This window comes from Salvelinus alpinus, chromosome 20 (assembly GCF_045679555.1).
Source record: "Salvelinus alpinus chromosome 20, SLU_Salpinus.1, whole genome shotgun sequence".
Lineage (NCBI taxonomy): Eukaryota > Metazoa > Chordata > Actinopteri > Salmoniformes > Salmonidae > Salvelinus > Salvelinus alpinus.
Genome location: NC_092105.1, coordinates 3,006,992 through 3,031,412, shown reverse-complemented (window position 1 = coordinate 3,031,412; position 24,421 = coordinate 3,006,992). Strand labels below are relative to the sequence as shown.

General features: G+C 44.2%; 1 protein-coding gene across 1 annotated transcript in view; it reads left to right on the top strand.

The window, feature by feature from the left end:
- The window catches only part of LOC139546207 (neurexophilin-2-like), a 106,222-nt gene extending 82,596 nt beyond the window's left edge, over positions 1-23,626 (top strand). The window contains exon 3 of the mRNA XM_071354327.1: positions 11,995-23,626. Within this exon, the coding sequence (XP_071210428.1) occupies positions 11,995-12,774 (780 nt within the window). The 3' untranslated portion in view covers positions 12,775-23,626. The remainder of the gene's footprint in view (positions 1-11,994) is intronic.
- Positions 23,627-24,421: the final 795 nt, after the last annotated feature.

The window sequence follows — 24,421 nt, the reverse complement described above, 5'->3', positions numbered from 1 at the left end:
CACTGTGGCACCGCTCACCACCCTGCCAGGAGAGTGGGCAGCGTGCGGCAGAGAACCATCACTGTGGCACCGCTCACCACCCTGCTTCTCTCACATCATCTAGCGGCCAGATGATGTCACAGCTTCTTAATAACTTTCTAGAGGCTACTTCTGGTCACTGTGGTAATCACAATTATGTCAGCCTATAAAAGATATGTCTCCCCACGGGACACAGCAGATAATGCTCAATACAGGGCAACGTCTCGTCTGGTTCATCCTGCTGCTACTGGGAGGACTGTCTGGGCTCTGGCAACACTAACACCCCTCATATCTCTCTGGCAACACTAACACCCCTCATATCTCTCTGACAACACTAACACCCCTCATATCTCTCTGGCAACACTAACACCCCTCATATCTCTCTGACAACACTAACACCCCTCATATCTCTCTGACAACACTAACACCCCTCATATCTCTCTGGCAACACTAACACCCCTCATATCTCTCTGGCAACACTAACACCCCTCATATCTCTATGGCAACACTAACACCCCTCATATCTCTCTGGCAACACTAACACCCCTCATATCTCTCTGACAACACTAACACCCCTCATATCTCTCTGGCAACACTAACACCCCTCATATCTCTCTGGCAACACTAACACCCCTCATATCTCTCTGGCAACACTAACACCCCTCATATCTCTCTGACAACACTAACACCCCCCATATCTCTCTGGCAACAATAACACCCTTCATATCTCTATGGCAACACTAACACCCCTCATATCTCTCTGACAACACTAACACCCCTCATATCTCTCTGACAACACTAACACCCCTCATATCTCTCTGACAACACTAACACCCCTCATATCTCTCTGGCAACACTAACACCCCTCATATCTCTCTGGCAACACTAACACCCCTCATATCTCTCTGACAACACTAACACCCCTCATATCTCTCTGACAACACTAACACCCCTCATATCTCTCTGGCAACACTAACACCCCTCATATCTCTCTGACAACACTAACACCCCTCATATCTCTCTGGCAACACTAACACCCCTCATATCTCTCTGACAACACTAACACCCCTCATATCTCTCTGGCAACACTAACACCCCTCATATCTCTCTGGCAACACTAACACCCCTCATATCTCTCTGGCAACACTAACACCCCTCATATCTCTCTGACAACACTAACACCCCTCATATCTCTCTGGCAACACTAACACCCCTCATATCTCTCTGGCAACACTAACACCCCTCATATCTCTCTGGCAACACTAACACCCCTCATATCTCTCTGACAACACTAACACCCCTCATATCTCTCTGACAACACTAACACCCCTCATATCTCTCTGGCAACACTAACACCCCTCATATCTCTCTGACAACACTAACACCCCTCATATCTCTCTGGCAACACTAACACCCCTCATATCTCTCTGACAACACTAACACCCCTCATATCTCTCTGGCAACACTAACACCCCTCATATCTCTCTGGCAACACTAACACCCCTCATATCTCTGACAACACTAACACCCCTCATATCTCTCTGGCAACACTAACACCCCTCATATCTCTCTGACAACACTAACACCCCTCATATCTCTCTGGCAACAATAACACCCTTTATATATATCTGGCAACACTAACACCCCTCATATCTCTCTGACAACACTAACACCCCTCATATCTCTCTGACAACACTAACACCCCTCATATCTCTCTGGCAAGACTAACACCCCTCATATCTCTCTGGCAACAACAACACCCCTCATGTCTCTCTGACAACACTAACACCCCTCATATCTCTCTGGCAACACTAACACCCCTCATATCTCTCTGCCAACACTAACACCCCTCATATCTCTCTGGCAACACTAACACCCCTCATATCTCTCTGACAACACTAACACCCCTCATATCTCTCTGACAACACTAACACCCCTCATATCTCTCTGGCAACACTAACACCCCTCATATCTCTCTGACAACACTAACACCCCTCATATCTCTCTGGCAACACTAACACCCCTCATATCTCTCTGACAACACTAACAAATACTGACATATACCTAGCTATTAAACATGTGATATTAGGATCCCATATATTTAGCAGTGACTAGGTTGTGTGATATAGGTGGTGTGATATAGGTGGTGTGATATAGGTGGTGTGATATAGGTGGTGTGATATAGGTGGTGTGATATAGGTGGTGTGATATAGGTGGTGTGATATAGGTGGTGTGATATAGGTGGTGTGATATAGGTGGTGTGATATATGGCGCATTTGGAAAGTATTCAGACCGCTTCCCTTTTTCCACATTTTGTTACGTTCCAGCCATATTCTAAAATGGATTAAATATAATTTTTCCCTCAGCAATCTACACAAAATATCCCAGAATTACAAATCAAAAACAGGTTTTTAGAAATGTTTGCAAATGTATTAAAAATAAAAACAATAATACCTTATTTACATAAGTATTCAGACCCTTTACTCAGAACTTTGTTGAAGCACCTTTTACAGCGATTACAGCCTCGAGTCTTCTTGGGTATGACGTTACAAGCTTGGCACATCTGTATTTGGGGAGTTTCTCCCATTCTTCTCTGCAGATCATCTCAAGCTCTGTCAGGTTGGATGGGGAGCGTTGCTACATACAGTGGGGAGAACAAGTATTTGACACACTGCCGATTTTGCAGGTTTTCCTACTTACAAAGCATGTAGAGGTCTGTAATTTTTATCATAGGTACACTTCAACTCTGAGAGACGGAATCTAAAACAAAAATCCAGAAAATTAATTTGAATTTTATTGCATGGGACCTGGGAAAAAGCTACCTAAGTATGGTTCTCAATCAGAGACAACGATAGACAGCTGCCTCTGATTGAGAACCACACCCGGCCAAAACACACAGAAATACAAATCATAGAAAAAGGAACATAGAATGCCCACCCAAATCACACCCTGACCAAACCAAAATAGAGACATAAAAAGCTCTCTACGGTCAGGGCGTGACAATGTTATTAGTCACATGCGCCGAATACAACAGATGTAGACCTTACAGGGAAATGCTTACTTACGAGCCCCTAACCAACAATGCAGTTAAAAAAAATAGGAGTAAGAATAAGAAATAAAAGGAACAAGTAATTAAAGAGCAGCAGTATAATAACAATAGCGAGACTACTGTATATACAGGGGGTACCGGTACAGAGTCACTGTGCGGGGGCACCAGTTAGTCGAGGTAATTGAGGTAATATGTACATGTAGGTAAAGTTATTAAAGTGAATATGCATAGATTTATACATTTTTTATTTATTAATTCACCTTTATTTAACCAGGTAGGGCAGTTGAGAACAAGTTCTCATTTACAACCGCGACCGACTATGCATATATAATAACAGAGAGTAGCAGTGGTGTAAAAGAGGGGAGGGGGGGATGGTGCAATGCAAATAGTCTGGCTAGCCATTTGATTGGATGTTCAGGAGTCTTATGGCTTGGGGGTAGGAGCTGTTTAGAAGCCTCTTGGATCTAGATTTGGCGCTCCGGTTCCACTTGCCGTGCGGTAGCAGAGAAAACAGTCTAGGGTGAATAGGGTGGCTGGAGTCTTTGACAATTTTTAGGGCCTTCCTCTGACACCTCCTGATACAGAGGTCCTGGATGGTATAAAGCTTGGCCTGGGCCGTACGCACTACCCTCTGTAGTGTCTTGTGGTCAGAGGCCGAGCAGTTGCCATACCAGGCAGTGATGCAACCAGTCAGGATGCTCTCGATGGTGCAGCTGTAGAACCTTTTGAGGATCTGAGGACCCATGCCAAATCTTTTCAGTCTTCTAAGGGGGATAAGGTTTTGTCGTGCCCTCTTCACAACTGTCTTGGTGTGCTTGGAGCGTGTTAGTTTGTTGGTGATGTGGACACCAAGGAACTTGAAGCTCTCAACCTGCTCCACTGCAGCTCCATCGATGAGAATGGGGACGTGCTCGGTTCTCCTTTACCTGTAATCCACAATCATCTCCTTTGTTTTGATCAGGTTGAGGGGGAGGTTGTTGTCCTTGCACTACACGGTCAGGTCTCTGACCTCCTCCCTATAGGCTGTGTCGTCGTTGTTGGTGATCAGGCATAACACTGTTGTGTCATCAGCAAACTTAATGATGGTGTTGGAGTTGTGCCTGGCCGTGCAGTCATGAGTGAACAGTGAGTACAGGAGGGAACTGAGCATGCACCCCTGAGGGACCCCTGTGTTGAGGATCAGTGTGGCAGATGTGTTGTTACCTATCCTTACGACCTGGGGGCACCCCGTCAGGAAGTCCAGGATCCAGTTGCAGAAGGAGGTGTTTAGTCCCAGGGTCCTTAGCTTATTGTTGAGCTTTGAGGGCACTATGGTGTTGAATGCTGAGCTGTAGTCAATTAATAGCATTCTCACATAGGTGTTCCTTTTGTCCAGGTGGGAAAGGGCAGTGTGGAGTGCAATAGAGATTGTGGATCTGGCAGTATGCAAATTGGAGTGGGTCTAGGGTTTCTGGGATAATGATATTGATGTGAGCCATGACCAGCCTTTCAAAGCATTTCATGGCTACAGACTTGAGTGTTACGGGTCGGTAGTCATTTAGGCAGGTTACCTTAGTGTTCTTGGGCACAGGGACTATGGTGGTCTGCTTTAAACATGTTGGTGTTATAGACTCGGACAGGGAGAGGTTGAACATGTCAGTGAAGACACTTGCCAGTTGGTCAGCGCATGCTCGCAGTGCATGTCCTGGTAATCCGTCTGGCCCTGCGGCCTTGTGAGTGCTGACCTGTTTAAAGGACTTACTCACATCGGCTGCGGAGAGAGTGATCACACAGTCGTCCAGAACAGCTGGTGCTCTCATGCATGTATCAGTGTTATTTGCCTCGAAGCGTGCATAGAAGGCAGGTGAGCTTTTGAGAGCGAGGGAGAACTTGTCTTACGCTGTTCTATCCTGCCGATACAGCGTATAACCAGCCAGCTGTATGTTGATAATGTCGTCGTTCAGCCCCGACTCCATGAAGCATAAGATATTACAGTTTTAATGTCCAGTTGGTAGTTTAATCTTCCTCGAAGGTCATCAATTTTATTTTCCAATGATTGCACGTTAGCTAGTAGAACGGAGGGCAGTGGGGATTTATTTGACCACCTACAAATTCTCAAAAGGCAGCCCGACCTCCGCCCTCTTTTTCTCCTTCTCTTCACGCAAATGAGGGAGATTTGGGCCTGTTCCCGGGAAAGCAGTATGTCTTTTACTTTGGGCTCATCGGACTCGTTAAAGGAAAAAAAAACTTTTGCCAGTTCGTGGTGAGTAATCGCTGTTATGTTGTCCAGAAGTGCAACTGGGTCCTGGACTTTCTGACGGGCCGCCCCCAGGCGGTGAGGGTAGGAAACAACATCTCCACCCCGCTGATCCTCAACACTGGGGCCCCACAAGGGTGCGTTCTCAGCCCTCTCCTGTACTCCCTGTTCATCCATGACTGCGTGGCCATGCACCACCATCTCAATCATCAAGTTTGCAGACGACACTAAAGTGGTAGGCTTGATTACCAACAACAACGAGACGGCCTACAGGGATGAGGTGAGGGCCCTCGGAGTGTGGTGTCAGGAAAATAACCTCACACTCAACGTCAACAAAACAAAGGAGATGATTGTGGACTTCAGGAAACAGCAGAGGGAGCACCCCCCTGTCCACATCGACGGGACAGTAGTAGAGAAGGTGGAAAGTTTTAAGTTCCTCGGCGTACACATCACGGACAAACTGAAATGGTCCACCCACACAGACAGCGTGGTGAAGAAGGCGCAGCAGCGCCTCTTCAACCTCAGTAGGCTGAAGAAATTTGGCTTGTCACAGAAAAAACTCACAAACTTTGACAGATGCACAATCGAGAGCATCCTGTCCGGCTGTATCACCGCCTGGTACGGCAACTGTTCCCCCCCAACCGTAAGGCTCTCCAGAGGGTAGTGAGATCTGCACAACGCATCACCGGGGGCAAACTACCTGCCCTCCAGGACACCTACACCACCCACTGTCACAGGAAGGCCAAAAAGATCATCAAGGACAACAACCACCCGAGCCACTGCCTGTTCACCCCACTATCATCCAGAAGGCAAGGTCAGTACAGGTGCATCAAAGCTGGGACCGAGAGACTGAAAAACAGCTTCTATCTCAAGGCCATCAGATTTTTTAAACAGGCAGCTTCATGGTTGGGATGGTGTTCTTCAGCTTGCAAGCGTCCCCCTTTTTCCTCCAAACATAACGATGGTCATTGTGGCCAAACAGTTCTATTTTTGTTTCATCAGACCAGTGGACATTTCTCCAAAAATTACAATCTTTGTCCCCATGTGCAGTTGCAGACAGCAGTCTGGATTTTTTGGGGGGCGGTTTTGGAGCAGTGGCTTCTTCCTTGCTGAGCGGCCATTAAGGTTACGATTTTGGACTCGTTTACCACACAATCTATATCACACAACCTATATCACACCACCTATATCACACAATCTATATCACGCCACCTATATCACACAATCTAAATCACACCACCTATATCACACCATCTTATCACACAATCTATATCACACAACATATATCACACCACCTATATCACACAATCTATATCACACAACCAAATCCACACAATCTATAGTGAAATCGGAAGTTTACATACACTTAGGTTGGAGTCATTAAAACTAGTTTTTTCAACCACTCCACAAATTTCTTGTTAACAAACTATAGTTTTGGTAAGTCAGTTAGGACATCTACTTCGTGCGTGACACAAATAATGTTTGCAACAATTGTTTACAGACAGATTATTTCACTTATAATTCACTGTATCACATTTCCAGTGGGTCAGAAGTTGACATACACTAAGTTGACTGTGCTTTTAAACAGCTTGGAAAATTCCTGCAAATGATGTCATGGCTTTAGAAGCTTCTGATATGCTAATTGACATCATTTGAGTCAATTGGAGGTGTACCTGTGGATGTATTTCAAGGCCTACCTTCAAACTCGGTGCCTCTTTGCTTGACATCATGGGAAAATCAAAAGAAATCAGCCAAGACCTCAGAATTTTTTTTGTAGACCTCCACAAGTCTGGTTCATCCTTGGGAGCAATTTCCAAATGCCTGAAGGTACCACGTCCATCTGTACAAACAATAGTACGCAAGTATAAACACCATGGGACCACGCAGCTGTCATACCGCTCAGGAAGGAGACGCGTTCTGTCTCCTAGAATGAATATACTTTGGTGCGAAAAGTGCAAATCAATCCCAGAACAACAGCAAACGACCTTGTGAAGATGCTGGAGGAAACAGGTAAAAAAGTATCTATATCCACAGTAAAATGAGTCCTATATTGACATAACCTGAAAGGCCGCTCAGTAAGGAAGAAGCCACTGCTCCAAAACCACCATAAAAAAGCCAGACTACGGTTTGCAACTGCACATGGGGACAAAGATCGTACTTTTTGGAGAAATGTCCTCTGATCTGATGAGACAAAAATAGAACTGTTTGGCCATAATGACCATTGTTATGTTTGGAGGAAAAAGGGGGAGGCTTGCAAGCCGAAGAACACCATCCCAGCCGTAAAGCACGGGGGTGGCAGCATCATGTTGTGGGGGTGCTTTGCTGCAGGAGGGACTGGTGCACTTCACAAAATAGATGGCATCATGAGGCAGGAAAATTATGTGGATATATTGAGCAACATCTCAAGACATCAGTCAGGAAGTTAAAGCTTGGTCGCAAATGGGTCTTCCAAATGGACAATGACCCCAAGCATACTTCCAAAGTTGTGGCAAAATGGCTTAAGGACAACAAAGTCAAGGTATTGGAGTGGCCGTCACAAAGCCCTGACCTCAATCCTATAGAAAATTTGTGGGCAGAACTGAAAAAGCGTGTGCGAGCAAGGAGGCCTACAAACCTGACTCAGTTACACCAGCTCTGTCAGGAGGAATGGGCCAAAATTCACCCAACTTATTGTGGGAAGCTTGTGGAAGGCTACCTGAAACGTTTGACCCAAGTTAAACAATTTTAAGGCAATGCTACTAAATACTAATTGAGTGTACGTAAACATCTGACCCACTGGGAATGTGATGAAATAAATAAATGCTGAAATAAATCAGTCTCTATACTATTATCTACTATTATTATGCTGACATTTCACATCCTTAAAATAAAGTGGTGATCCTAACTGACCTAAGACAGGGAACTTTTACTAGGATTAAATGTCAGGAATTGTGAAAAACTGAGTTTAAATGTATTTGGCTAAGGTGTATGTGAACTTCAGACTTCAACTGTAGGTTGTGTGGTATAGGTTGTGTGATAAGATGGTGTTGTATAGATTGTGTGGTATAGGTTGTGTGGTATAGATTGTGTGGTGTAGGTTGTGTGATAAGATGGCGTGGTATAGATTGTGTGGTATAGGTTGTGTGATAAGATGGTATGGTATAGATTGTGTGGTATAGATTGTGTGGTATAGGTTGTATGATAAGATGGAGGGGTATAGATTGTGTGATAAGATGGAGGGGTATAGGTTGTATGTTAAGATGGAGGGGTATTGATTGTGTGATAAGATGGAGGGGTATAGATTGTGTGATAAGATGGAGGGGTATAGGTTGTGTGATAAGATGGAGGGGTATAGATTGTGTGATAAGATGGAGGGGTATAGATTGTGTGATAAGATGGAGTGGTATAGAGTGTGATAAGATGGAGGGGTATAGATTGTGTGATAAGATGGAGGGGTATAGATTGTGTGATAAGATGGAGGGGTATAGGTTGTGTGATAAGATGGAGTGGTATAGATTGTGTGATAAGATGGAGGGGTATAGATTGTGTGATAAGATGGAGTGGTATAGAGTGTGATAAGATGGCATGGTATAGATTGTGTGGTATAGGTTGTGTGATAAGATGGAGTGGTATAGGTTGTGTGATAAGATGGTGTGGTATAGATTGTGTGGTATAGATTGTGTGATAAGATGGTGTGGTATAGATTGTGTGGTGTAGGTTGTGTGATAAGAAGGAGTGGTATAGATTGTGTGATAAGAAGGAGTCGTATAGATTGTGTGATATATGTTGTGTGATAAGATGGTGTGGAATATATTGTGTGGTATATGTTGTGTGATAAGATGGTGTGGTATAGATTGTGTGGTATAGGTTGTGTGATAAGATGGCGTGGTATAGATTATGTGATAAGATGGTGTGGTATAGGTTGTGTGATAAGATGGTGTGATATAGGTTGTGTGATAAGATGGCGTGGTATAGATGGTGTGGTATAGGTTGTGTGATAAGATGGCGTGGTATAGATTGTGTGGTATATGTTGTGTGATAACATGGTGTGGTATAGATTGTGTGGTAAAGGTTGTGTGATAAGATGGTGTGGTATAGGTTGTGTGATAAGATGGCGTGGTATAGGTTGTGTGATATAGGTTGTGTGATAAGATGGTGTGGTATAGGTTGTGTGATAAGATGGTGTGGTATAGGTTGTGTGATAAGATGGTGTGGTATAGATTGTGTGGTATAGGTTGTGTGATAAGATGGCGTGGTATAGATTATGTGATAAGATGGTGTGGTATAGGTTGTGTGATAAGATGGTATGGTATAGGTTGTGTGATAAGATGGTGTGGTATAGGTTGTGTGATAAGATGGTGTGGTATAGATGGTGTGGTATAGGTTGTGTGATAAGATGGTGTGGTATAGGTTGTGTGATAAGATGGTGTGGTATAGGTTGTGTGATAAGAGGGTGTGGTATAGGTTGTGTGATAAGATGGTGTGGTATAGGTTGTGTGATAAGATGGTGTGGTATATGTTGTGTGATAAGATGGTGTGGTATAGATGGTGTGGTATAGGTTGTGTGATAAGATGGTGTGGTATAGGTTGTGTGATAAGATGGTGTGGTATAGGTTGTGTGATAAGATGGTGTGGTATAGGTTGTGTGATAAGATGGTGTCGTATAGGTTGTGTGATAAGATGGTGTGGTATAGGTTGTGTGATAAGATGGTGTGGTATAGGTTGTGTGATAAGATGGTGTGGTATAGGTTGTGTGATAAGATGGTGTGGTATAGGTTGTGTGACATTAGGTTCTTATAGTAACATATAAAGAGAACAGTGAGAAGAAAGTCAGTCACATTTCCATGGTCTCTTCCACAGGCACATCCCAACACTGGCAGTCATCTCTGAGCTTTGAACACTTGGAATGAGGTCTCGTGTTTCCATGGTCTCTTCCACAGGCACATCCCAACCCTGGCAGTTAATCTCTGAGCTTTGAACACTTGGAATGAGGTCTTGTGTTTTCAACTTCATAAATCGGGGCTTATTACGATAATAGTGTCTGTTTTAAGCCACGTCGCCCTGGAATGCCTGGAGCATAGCGGCTTCCTCTGCTTAACCAATCAGCATAGCAGCTCCGATTAACCAATCTTAATTAAGAAGCTTTTGTGTTTCTCCTTCATCAGACCTTGCCTGGCAGTTTTTTTTTCTTTCTCAGTTTTGAAGTCTAAATGATTGCCTCTTCTTTCCATGTGACTGTTCAGGGCTTCACAGCTTCACCAACACATTATACAGCAGCATGTTGTGTCTCATACAGCGCCAAGAGAAGGGAGAGAGAGGGGAGAGGGAGAGAGAAGGGGGAGAAAGAGAGGGAGAGAGAGAGGAGAGGGAGAGAGAGGGAGAGAGAGGGAGAGAAATAAGGGAGAGAGAGAAGGGAGAGGGAAGGGAGAGGGAGAAGGAGGGAGAGAGAGAAGGGAGGGAGAGAAGTGAGAGGGATAGAGGAGAGGGAGAGAGAGAAGGGGGAGAAAGAGAGGGAGAGGGAGAGAGAGGGAGAGAGAGGGAGAGAAATAAGGGAGAGAGAGAAGGGAGAGGGAGAAAGATTGGAGAGGGAGAAAGAGGGAGGAGAGAAAGATTGGAGAGGGAAGGGAGAGGGAGAAGGAGGGAGAGAGAGAAGGGAGAGAGAGAAGGGAGAGGGAGAGAGGAGAGGGAGAGAAAGAAGGAAGATAGAGAGGAGAGGGAGATATATTGTGTCAACGCAGGCTTTCAAGTTCACATTTCTCTCTGTATTTGCTATCCTCCTTGTTGTCACAGCAATTTCCCCAGTTGTTCATCAGCCTTAGATGTTTCTCTCATTTCCATGATGCTAATCTTGTCCAATCCTCACCTGAGTATTTTACTGAACATGAGGAATACATTTAGTTTCCTCTCAAGTCAGAGTACAGTATGTTCAATAAAAATAGGCAAAACAATAAATATTCTCCTGCTGCTATATATTATATTAAACGCTCTACAATATCATTGTATACATTTTATTTTCTGAAAGATAACCAGACAACGTTCTAACACTGTGTAATGGTCGTAGACAACGTGTCTAGTTTGTTCGCTGTGAACACATATGCTTCAATTAAGCTTACAGCTGAAGTTATAATTAGGTTGAAATACAGTAGAGCTCATGTTAGATTTGAAACAGCCTTTTTAAAGCTTCACATCTGGTGCAACCAGCCAGTGAGTCCAGGCCTCCGGTCCCTGCTAGCTAATTACTGCTAACACCTAACAGCTTATTACAATGTATTATGATTAAACTGTATCTGGACCAGGAACCACTCCTGAAGCAGAGGCTGTGAGGTAGAGAGGATCACTGCTGAGTAGAGTGTTATGTCTAGATTAGGACGAATACTTACAGCTGAACACTTTAAATCCAATAATATATAGGAGGACATATCATAGTGGATTTAGTTCATTTTCTGTAAGTGGTGATATAGTAGGTCATAAAGTGGAATAGTAGTGGAACAATAGACAAACATCCACATAATTGCAACCTTTCGGTGTATGCAGATTGTGTCCCTATTTTTAAATAACTGAAGAAATTACAGAATGTGGCTTTAATGTGTTTTATATTATTTTATGCATCCAGTCGCTCTGATGTTTGAATATTACAGTAGTGGTATAGTACATTGTATAGGTCATGTCCTCTAACTTTCTCTTCCTGTATCTCTCTGTGTTTCCTCTGTAGGTGTGGTGCAGGAAGGTCCAGCTGCAGTTCCCAGAGACAGAGCTGATAGAGTGGGAGGAGGGGGACCATGAGGAGAAGTTCTCCCCCAGCGGAGCCGGGGCCAGTCCAAGAGTCCTCAACCCCCTGAGGCTATTCGCTAGGGGGGTCCCTGGAGCCGTCGGGCCCCCCAGCCTTAAACACAACCCCATCAGGGACATGACATACCTAGAGAACATGGAGGACTTCTGGGATTGGTTATCCAACCAGACAGATGTTCAGGCCAGCCAGGTCAGAGCCAAGCGACGACCCATCGTCAAGACAGGCAAGTTCAAGAAGATGTTTGGCTGGGGAGACTTCCACTCCAACATTAAGACCATCAAGCTTAACCTGCTGATCACCGGGAAGATCGTGGACCACGGTAACGGAACGTTCAGTGTCTACTTCCGCCATAACTCCACCGGCCTGGGGAATGTGTCGGTGAGTCTGGTGCCGCCGTCTAAAGTGGTGGAGTTTGAGATGGCTCAGCAGTCCACACTGGAGACAAAAGACTCTAAAGCTTTCAACTGTCGTATCGAGTATGAGAAGACGGACCGCAACAAGAAGACGGCTCTGTGCAGCTTCGACTCCTCCAAGGTGTGTTACCAGGAACAGACACAGAGCCACGTCTCCTGGCTCTGCTCCAAGCCCTTTAAAGTCATCTGCATCTACATCGCCTTCTACAGCGTGGACTACAAACTGGTGCAGAAGGTCTGCCCGGACTACAACTACCATAGTGACACTCCCTACTCCTCCACTGGCTGAAGGTCTGCTGGACTACAACTACCATAATGACACTCCCAACTCCTCCACAGGCTGAAGGTCTTCCCGGACTACAACTACCATAGTGACACTCCCTACCCCTCCACAGGCTGAAGGTCTGCCGGACTACAACTACCATAATGACACTCCCTACTCCTCCACTGGCTGAAGGTCTGCCCGGACTACAACTACCATAATGACACTCCCTACTCCTCCACTGGCTGAAGGTCTGCCGGACTACAACTACCATAATGACACTCCCTACTCTTCCACTGGCTGAAGGTCTGCTGGACTACAACTACCATAGTGACACTCCCTACTCCTCCACTGGCTGAAGGTCTGCCCGGACTACAACTACCATAGTAACACTCCCTACTCCTCCACTGGCTGAAGGTCTGCTGGACTACAACTACCATAATGACACTCCCTACTCCTCCACTGTCTGAAGGTCTGGCAGACTACAACTACCATAATGACACTCCCTACTCCTCCACTGGCTAAAGGTCTGCCGGACTACAACTACCATAATGACACTCCCTACTCCTCCACTGGCTGAAGGTCTGCCGGACTACAACTACCATAATGACACTCCCTACTCCTCCACTGGCTGAAGGTCTGCTGGACTACAACTACCATAATGACACTCCCTACTCCTCCACTGGCTGAAGGTCTGCTGGACTACAACTACCATAATGACACTCCCTACTCCTCCACTGGCTGAAGGTCTGCTGGACTACAACTACCATAATGACACTCCCTACTCCTCCACTGGCTGAAGGTCTGCTGAACTACAACTACCATAATGACACTCCCTACTCCTCCACTGGCTGAAGGTCTGCTGGACTACAACTACCATAATGACACTCCCTACTCCTCCACTGGCTGAAGGTCTGCCCGGACTACAACTACCATAATGACACTCCCTACTCCTCTACTGGCTGATCCAGTCTGTAAGCATGTCACTGGATCTCCCTTAGAGTTAGTATGATCAGAATATCACTAGCCCTGGTTACAATATCACCAACCCTGGTTACAATATCACCAACCCTGGTTACAATATTACCAACCCTGGTTACAATATCACTAACCCTGGTTACAATATCACTAACCCTGGTTACAATATTACCAACCCTGGTTACAATATCCCTACCCCTGGTTACAATATCACCAACCCTGGTTACAATATCACTAACCCTGGTAACAATATCACTAACCCTGGTTACAATATTACCAACCCTGGTTACAATATCACTAACCCTGGTTACAATATCACTAACCCTGGTTACAATATCACTAACCCTGGTTACAATATCACTAACCCTGGTTACAATATCACCAACCTTGGTTCAATCCTAGTGGAAAATTCTGTTAGTATGACCACAACATGATGAACCCTTATTCAACCTTGGTTCAACCTTGGTTCAACCCTGGTTCTGTTAGTATGACCACAATATGACCAACAGGGTAGGAGCGTTGGGCCAGTAACTGTATCGAACCCCTGAGCTGACAAGGTAAAAATCTGTCGTTCTGCCTCTGAGCAAGGCAGTTAACCCACTGTTCCCCGGGCGCCGTTGACGTAGATGTCGATTGTAAGGCAGCCCCCCGCACCTCTCTGATTCAGAGGGGTTGGGTTAAATGTAGAAGACACATTTCAGTTGAATGAATTATATTGTACAACTGACTAGGTATCCCCTTCCTTTTTTTAAAACCCTTGTTCAATCCTGGTTGACCGTTCTGTTAGTATGACCAACCCAGGTTCTGTTAGTATGACCAACCCTGGTTCTGTTAGTATGACCAACCCTGGTTCTGTTAGTATGACCAACCCAGGTTCTGTTAGTATGACCAACCCTGGTTCTGTTAGTATGACCAACCCTGGTTCTGTTAGTATGACCAACCCTGGTCCTGTTAGTATGACCAACCCTGGTTCTGTTAGTATGACCAACCCTGGTTCTGTTAGTATGACCAACCCTGGTCCTGTTAGTATGACCAACCCTGGTTCTGTTAGTATGACCAACCCAGGTTCTGTTAGTATGACCAACCCAGGTAGTATGACCAACCCTGGTTCTGTTAGTATGACCAACCCTGGTTCTGTTAGTATGACCAACCCAGGTTCTGTTAGTATGACCAACCCTGGTTCTGTTAGTATGACCAACCCTGGTTCTGCTAGTATGACCAACCCAGGTTCTGTTAGTATGACCAACCCAGGTTCTGTTAGTATGACCAACCCTGGTTCTGTTAGTATGACCAACCCAGGTTCTGTTAGTATGACCAACCCAGGTTCTGTTAGTATGACCAACCCTGGTTCTGTTAGTATGACCAACCCTGGTTCTGTTAGTATGACCAACCCAGGTTCTGTTAGTATGACCAACCCTGGTTCTGTTAGTATGACCAACCCTGGTTCTGTTAGTATGACCAACCCTGGTCCTGTTAGTATGACCAACCCTGGTTCTGTTAGTATGACCAACCCTGGTCCTGTTAGTATGACCAACCCTGGTCCTGTTAGTATGACCAACCCTGGTCCTGTTAGTATGACCAACCCTGGTTCTGTTAGTATGACAAACCCTGGTTCTGTTAGTATGACCAACCCTGGTTCTGTTAGTATGACCAACCCTGGTTCTGTTAGTATGACCAACCCTGGTCCTGTTAGTATGACCAACCCTGGTCCTGTTAGTATGACCAACCCTGGTCCTGTTAGTATGACCAACCCTGGTCCTGTTAGTATGACCAACCCTGGTCCTGTTAGTATGACCAACCCTGGTCCTGTTAGTATGACCAACCCAGGTTCTGTTAGTATGACCAACCCTGGTTCAACCTTTGTTCAACTCTGGTTAAACCGTTCTGTTATGATGACCAACCCTGGTTCAACCTTTGTTCAACTCTGGTTAAACCGTTCTGTTATGATGACCAACTCAGGCTGACCACATGATGACCCCTCTGTTCCTCCTCATCACCTCCATGTGTTCTCAGTAAATCCCAGCCAATTAGAACAGTCCAGATGTGTGGTATTAGGGTAGACCACGGGCTCTCACTACCACATGACACCCTGCAGACCTATACAACAATGCTAACATCAAATCACTTCCTAGGCTTGTTAAATATCTAAATATTCTATAATCTCGAATTTTGTTCCTATTTCTTCTTTAATACAACATGCTGACTGTTTGGGTAAAATTATACCATTGTATCAATCCTGGACAGGTGCCTGATAACAACAGAAGGTACAGGACAGATACAGTGAGCTCCAAACGTGTTGGGACAGTGCTGTTGTTTTGGCTCTGTGCTTCAGGACTTTGGATTTGAAATGATACAATGACTATGATGTTAAAATACAGACTATCAGCTTTCATTTTTATTGTCATCCATATTGGTTGAATCTTTTAGAAATTACAGCACTTTTTGTACATAGTCCCCCCCCCCCCCCATTTTAGGTGACCAAAAGTATTGGGACAAATTCACTTTATGTATAAAAGTTTGGTACATCAAGCTTGTGACTACACATTTGCTGTTTGCTTTGGTTGTGTTTCATATTATGTTGTGGCCAATAGAAATGAACAGTAAATAATGGAGTTTTGGAGTCCATTTTATTTTAAATAAGAATAGAATTTGTTTCTAAACACTTTGTTTATAAATTTTTATCTATTTTTAGAACAAATTCTTATTTACAATGACGGCCTACTAAAAGGCAAAAGGCTGGTGACAGTGGCTGGTATTAAACATAAATAAATAAAATATAGGACAAAACACACATCACGACTAGAGAGACAACACAACACTACATAAAGAGAAACCCAAGACAACCACATAGCAAGGCAAGCAACACATAACACAGCATGGTAGCAACACAACATGACAACAACATGGTAGCAAAACAACATGGCTGCAGCACAACATGGTAGCAGCACAAAACATGGTACAAACATTATTGGGCACAGACAACAGCACAAAGGGCAAGAAGGTAGAGACAACAATACATTGCGCGAAGCAGCCACAACTGTCAGTAAGAGTGTCCATGATTGAGTCTTTGAATGAAGAGTTTGAGATAAAACTGTCCAGTTTGAGTGTTTGTTGCAGCTCGTTCCAGTCGCTAGCTGCAGCAAACTGAAAAGAGGAGCGACCCAGGGATGTGTGTGCTTTGGGGACCTTTAACAGAATGTGACTGGCAGAACGGGTGTTGTATGTGGAGGATGAGGGCTGCAGTAGATATCTCAGATAGGGGGGAGTGAGGCCTAACAGGGTTTTATAAATAAGCATCAACCAGTGGGACTTGCGACGGGTATACAGAGATGACCAGTTTACTTGACAAACACTTGAGTGAGAAAGTTAGGGGCATAAATAGAATAACCATAAAAAATGCTAACGTCTCCTGTTATTGTAATGGTGAGAGGTTAGCATATCTTGGGGGTATGATATTTGTACGTCTGTAACTTTCTTACTCCTCATTAATCACGATTCTATCAGGATTATTCGTAATCATGGTATCATCCACATTAATGTAGGTGTTTAGAAACAGATTCTATTCTTCTTTACAATAAAAGTTACTCCAAAATAACACAATATATTATTGACCATTAATTTCTAGTCTGCACTTTAACCTCATAGTCATTGTATCATTTCAAATCCAAAATGCTGGAGTACAGAGACAAAACAACGAAACGTGTCACTGTCCCAATACTGTTGGAGCTCACTGTAGATAATCCATTAGGCCAGCATCCCGGAGTCGCCTCTTCACTGTTGACGTTGAGACTGGTGTTTTGCGGGCACCATTTAATGAAGCTGCCAGTTGAGGACTTGTGAGGTGTCTGTTTCTAAAACTAGATACTCTAATGTACTTGTCTTCTTGCTCAGTTGTGCACCGGGGCCCCCCACTCTTTCTATTCTGGTTAGAGCCAGTTTGCGCTGTTCTGTCAAGGGAGTAGTACACAGCGTTGTACGAGATCTTCAGTTTCTTGGCAATTTCTCGCATGGAATAGCCTTCCTTTCTCAGAACAAGAATAGACTGACGAGTTTCAGAAGAAAGTTCTTTGTTTGAAGCCATTTTGAGCCTATAATCGAACCCACAAATGCAGATGCTCCAGATACTCATCTAGTCTAAAGAAGGCCAGTTTTATTGCTTCTTTAATCAAAACAACAGTTTTCAGCTGTGCTAACATAATTGCAAAAGGGTTTTCTAATGATCAATTAGCCTTTTAAAATGATTAGCTTGGATTGGCTAACACAACGTGCCATTGGAACACAGGAGTGATGGTTGCTGATAATGGGCCTCTGTACGCCTATGTAGATATTCCATAAAAAATCAGCCGTTTCCAGCTACAATAGTCATTTACAACATTAACAATTTCTACACTGTATTTCTGATCAAATTTATGTTATTTTAATGGACAAAAAATGTGCTTTTCTTTCAAAAACAAGGACATTTCTAAGTGGCACCAAACTTTTGAACGATAGTGTATATAACAACAGGAGTTATATGAGAGGTGTCTGATAACAATAGAAGATAAAGGACAGATATATAGAAACAGGAGTGTTTAGTGAAGCTGGCAGGCTGTTAACATCACTTTGTCACGGTCCGGACACCTCCTGGCTCTTCCTGACACTCAGCCTGACTCTTCATGGCTTCCATTAACATTAATTAGAGAGGAGAATTATCATTTACTCTATGTGACAGAGAAAACTCAAATGCTCAAAGTTAAAATTCTCCTCTTCTGGAATGATAACATGCTAGTGATCATGAAGCAGAGATAAACTGGAGATATTGTGAGATATTACAGGAGTTGTGTGGGGTAGTCCTGATGTTAAACTGTTGCTCTTAAGGACACACATGCACTTGACAGGTAATTCTCCAAACTCAGAACACACTGAAAATAATCACAATGAAAGATCCTCGCTCTCTTAACCCATCTGACAAAAACACAAGCGCCAACTCTCCTCAATATCTGGCTGGCAATTCAGACGCTCCAAAGTGTTCTGGTTTTTAAATGTTTAGATCATTTAGAATAGAATGTTTAGGGGTCGTTCCACCAATTGGGTTCCTTTTGAAAAGTGTAAAAAAGTACATTTTGTTTCACCTAATTTTAACATTCTGTCATTCATTAACATTCTGTTAATAAAAAAAAACACGTTTTCCCATCTCAAGAGGTTAAAGAAAAAAATACTAAGCTAACATATGGAATTGTTTTAACCCCTTAGTTTTGTGCCAACAAAAGTATCTTCATACTTCCATTGGTTTGTATGGGTTACCTTCAGAGTCTCCCCTTTCCATAGAGGAGTCATAACCTTCAGGGTCTCCCCTTTCCACAGAGGAGTCATAACCTTCAGGGTCTCCCCTTTCCATAGAGGAGTCATAACCTTCAGGGTCTCCCCTTTCCATAGAGGAGTCATAACCTTAAGGGTCTCCCCTTTCCATAGAGGAGTCATAACCTTCAGGGTCTCCCCTTTCCATAGAGGAGTCATAACCTTCAGGGTCTCCCCTTTCCATAGAGGAGTCATGTATGGGTTACCTTCAGGGTCTCCCCTTTCCATAGAGGAGTCATAACCTTCAGGGTCTCCCCTTTCCATAGAGGAGTCATGTATGGGTTACCTTCAGGGTCTCCCCTTTCCATAGAGGAGTCATAACCTTCAGAGTCTCCCCTTTCCATAGAGGAGTCATAACCTTCAGGGTCTCCCCTTTCTATAGAGGAGTCATGTATGGGTTACCTTCAGAGTCTCCCCTTTCCATAGAGGAGTCATAACCTTCAGAGTCTCCCCTTTCCATAGAGGAGTCATAATAGTTTTTTAGGCCAAACCGTTCAGACGCTTCAGGGTGGCTCATGGTGTGAGCAACACAGCTGAAGAGGTCGACATAGGCGGATGGGTGGACTGAGAGCAGATGGGTGGACTGAGAGCAGATGGGTGGACTGAGAGCGGATGGGTGGACTGAGAGCGGATGGGTGGACTGAGAGCAGCTGGGTGGACTGAGAGCAGATGGGTGGACTGAGAGCAGATGACAACAACCTGATGTCTCTAGTTTAAACTGACAGATTTTGATGGGTTTTATTATGTTACTTAGATTTACGCACGGATGTGTCAACAGACTTAAGGATTAAAACGAGAGTTCAGTCCACGTAACAGGGTTGACCTTAAAATTAGGGACTTTTTTTTAAACCTTGAAATGAATCACTAATCACATTAAATAATACATCAGCAGAAATGACTGTCAAAGCAACATAACATAACTAGGGCTTTACAATGATGCTGAACATTTAGACATTTTGGGGATAGTGGGTTGAAATCTTCCTAGAAGTCACAGAAGGCGTACAGAGGGACATGTCACTGGCACTTTAGCAAGTCTTTATTCATATATTTAAAAAAAAAAGCAGATTTATTGAATTTCCATGTGGTGTCCAACTGGGTGTACACTGGTTGAATCAACTCACTTTCCACATCATTTCAGTGAAATTACATTCAACCAATGTGGAATAGACATTGAATTGACGTCTGTGCCCAGCGGGTTTTATTAAAGGCCACTTCATTTAATATAACAGGCTTTTAAAATTCAATATTTCCACACGATTTCTACTTAAAATAATCATAGGGCACTCATTTAATGGAACGACCCTTAGACTGGCTAGAATGGTTAGAATGTTTAGACTGGCTAGAATGTTTAGAATGGTTAGAATAGGTTAGACTGGCTAGAATGTTTAGAATGGTTAGAATAGGTTAGACTGGCTAGAATGTTTAGAATGGTTAGAATAGGTTAGACTGGCTAGAATGTTTAGACTGGTTAGAATAGGTTATCAATAAAACGTCACAATCAGGTGCAGAGCGTTCGGTATCATCACCTCTGGAAGAGCATAGAAACACAAAATGTCAGATAATTCCACATTCTGCTGTATCAGTTATACAGCAGTAACTGCATGCTGTTCATGGTCATTTCAGATACGTAAGGGTAGGCTGACCATATCTCTCAATATTGGCCACCATTGATTGGATATTTGAGTGATATAAAATAAAAGTAAACTATTCCCGACAAGAATGAGTGGTTTAGGTTCATTTCCCGTCTTTTGTGGGCTCTTCCTGTCAAGCAGCAGAAGGACTCATTTTACCGATGTAGTTAGCTGATAATATTTACAAGCTACCGGTATAAACTTGTTACAGGCTGAACAGAGGTAAATAGACCTACTGTACTTCTTTCTCCAACCAACGTAGGCCTACCTAGCAAAGTTAGCTAACATTATCCACTTTTCAACATTGTTTTTTAAGTGTTTAGTCACGATTGCTGCTGACAGACATGATAGGCTTCATTGATTGATGTATCACGTCAAATTGGCTAGCTAGCTAATAACAGATCGGATCAATATGGCTGGTTAACGAGCTAACGTTCTGGGGATAAACTTGAACTTGATTTGCTTGCCATCTATAGTGGTGATGACAGAAGTCCGACTGACAACTTTACCAGGACGAGGACTTGCTGATGTCAAGGTCTTTCCAAAAGCCTAATCTCTGAGTTAGCTACATTCTTAGTTAGCTACATGCCAAATGGATAGGCTACCCTCAGGTATCTGAAACTACATGATCAACTGATGTTACTGATCATGAACAGCATGCAGTTACTTACAGTATAACTCTGAGAGAGCTAAATGTGGAATAATCAGACGGGTAGTTCTGACTATGCATTGGGGCGGGAGGTAGCCTAGTGGTTAGAGCAGCAGGTAGCCTAGTGGTTAGAGCCTTGGGGCGGGAGGTAGCCTAGTGGTTAGAGCAGCAGGTAGCCTAGTGGTTAGAGCAGCAGGTAGCCTAGTGGTTAGAGCAGCAGGTAGCCTAGTGGTTAGAGCAGCAGGTAGCCTAGTGGTTAGAGCAGCAGGTAGCCTAGTGGTTAGAGCAGCAGGTAGCCTAGTGGTTAGAGCAGCAGGTAGCCTAGTGGTTAGAGTGTTGGGGCGGGAGGTAGCCTAATGGTTAGAGCAGCAGGTAGCCTAGTGGTTAGAGCGTTGGGGTGGGAGGTAACCTAGTGGTTAGAGAGTTGGGGAGGCAGATAATCTAGTGGTTAGAGCGTTGGGGCGGGAGGTAGCCTAGTGGTTAGAGCGTTGGGGAGGCAGATAATCCAGTGGTTAGAGCGTTGGGATGGCAGGTAGCCTGGTGGTTAGAGCAGCAGGTAGCCTAGTGGTTAGAGCCTTGGGGCGGGAGGTAGCCTAGTGGTTAGAGCCTTGGGGCGGGAGGTAGCCTAGTGGTTAGAGCAGCAGGTAGCCTAGTGGTTAGAGTGTTGGGGCGGCAGGTAGCCTAGTGGTTAGAGTGTTGGGACGGCAGGTAGCCTAGTGGTTAGAGCGGCAGGTAGCCTAGTGGTTAGAGCGGCAACTAGCCTAGTCGTTAGAGCGGCAGGTAGCCTAGTGGTTAGAGCGTTGGGGCGACAGGTAGCCTAGTGGTTAGAGCGGCAGGTAGTCTAGTGGTTAGAGCGTTGGGGCGGCAGGTAGCCTAGTGGTTAGAGCGTAGGGGCGGCAGGTAGCCTAGTGGTTAGAGCGTTGGGGCGGCAGGTAGCCTAGTGGTTAGAGCGTTGGGGCGGCAGGTAGCCTAGTGGTTAGAGCGTTGGGGCGGCAGGTAGCCTAGTGGTTAGAGCGTTGGGGCGGCAGGTAGCCTAGTGGTTAGAGTGTAGAGGCGGCAGGTAGCCTAGTGGTTAGAGCGTTGGGGCGGCAGGTAGCCTAGTGGTTAGAGCGTTGGGGCGGCAGGTAGCCTAGTGGTTAGAGCGTTGGGGCGGCAGGTAGCCTAGTGGTTAGAGCGTTGGGGAGGCACGTAGCCTAGTGGTTAGAGCGTTGGGGCGGCAGGTAGCCTAGTGGTTAGAGCGTTGGGGCGGCAGGTAGCCTAGTGGTTAGAGCGTTGGGGAGGCACGTAGCCTAGTGGTTAGAGCGTTGGGCCAGTAACCGAAAGGTTGCTAAATTGAATCCCCAAGCTGACAAGGTAAAAATGTGTCGTTCTACTCCTGAACAAGGCAGTTAACCCACTGTTCCTAGGCCGTAATTGTAAATAAGAATTTGTTCTTAACTGACTTGCCTAGTTAAATAAAGGTCTTTAAAAAATGTTTAACAATCCCTTGAAAACGGCACACAGTTGTCAATGGTTTAAGCAGAGCTGGCGGTCTTCTTGCTCTCCAGCAGCCAAATGGAATGGAATGCTCTGCACCGTATTGTGATGTTTTATTGTTAACGACCTATGGGGACAAACATTTGGAACAGATCATTAGGATTCTCTGGTTCCAAATATATGAAATGTCCAGTCATGTTGGCACATACATATCCAGAGGCTGCTACAGCCTCTCACCTCATGTAATGTATGTCAATCACTGGAGTCAAAGACATGTAGGTTGAGTTGGAAAGAAAGCATTATGTTTCTGATGTCTTAACTGTAATTTAAACTCTAATATTTTACAAATGACAAGAACTGTATTATGAGCGAACTGAATCGAAGTTAATCTATGTTAATGTTTTAGTTCTAATCCATGTGAATTGTTCAATATGTGTATGTTTCAGCAAAGATAAAACTGTACGAGTTTACATATGGCTTAAAAATAAATGTCAATTTCTTTCTATTTTCCATAAATGTATAATATAGATATTCATTGTTCCTTAGTTTTGGTGTTTGCCAGTAACATCTAGTAGATGTAGCAACATTGCTATTTATTGCAGAGATGAAATGATTAGACTATTGATTATTTGCTTTCTCTGGTTTCTAGTTAGTTATTGTTCTGTAAATTATGTTATGTGCATTGGTAACTAAAATGTTAATTTAAAACGATTTACTTTAATAGGGATTATTTAATTAAAATTAAATGTAAAAATTGTTTGTAAAATCTACTTCGATTTTTATGACATTAAACATGAATTGAACTTGGCACACAGGATGGAATTGGTTCTGCTTACTATAAACTATGAAGATTTGTATTAATGGTATAAACGTTTTTAAAGTATACATTTCTATGATTTGCTAGATATGTGTCCAGAAGAGAGGTGATAGCCTCCATACATTATATCTCCCGTGCAGGAACCCTCTACACTACCATGTTCTGTTCTGTCCATCAGGAACCCTCTACACTACCATGTTCTGTTCTGTCCATCAGGAACCCTCTCTACACTACCATGTTCTGTTCTGTCCATCAGGAACCCTCTACACTACCATGTTCTGTTCTGTCCATCAGGAACCCTCTCTACACTACCATGTTCTGTTCTGTCCATCAGGAACCCTCTCTACACTACCATGTTCTGTTCTGTCCATCAGGAACCCTCTCTACACCACCATGTTCTGTTCTGTCCATCAGGAACCCTCTACACTGCCATTTTCTGTTCTGTCCATCAGGAACCCTCTCTACACTACCATGTTCTGTTCTGTCCATCAGGAACCCTCTCTACACTACCATGTTCTGTTCTGTCCATCAGGAACCCTCTACACTACCATGTTCTGTTCTGTCCATCAGGAACCCTCTCTACACTACCATGTTCTGTTCTGTCCATCAGGAACCCTCTACACTACCATGTTCTGTTCTGTCCATCAGGAACCCTCTACACTGCCATTTTCTGTTCTGTCCATCAGGAACCCTCTCTACACTACCATGTTCTGTTCTGTCCATCAGGAACCCTCTCTACACTACCATGTTCTGTTCTGTCCATCAGGAACCCTCTACACTACCATG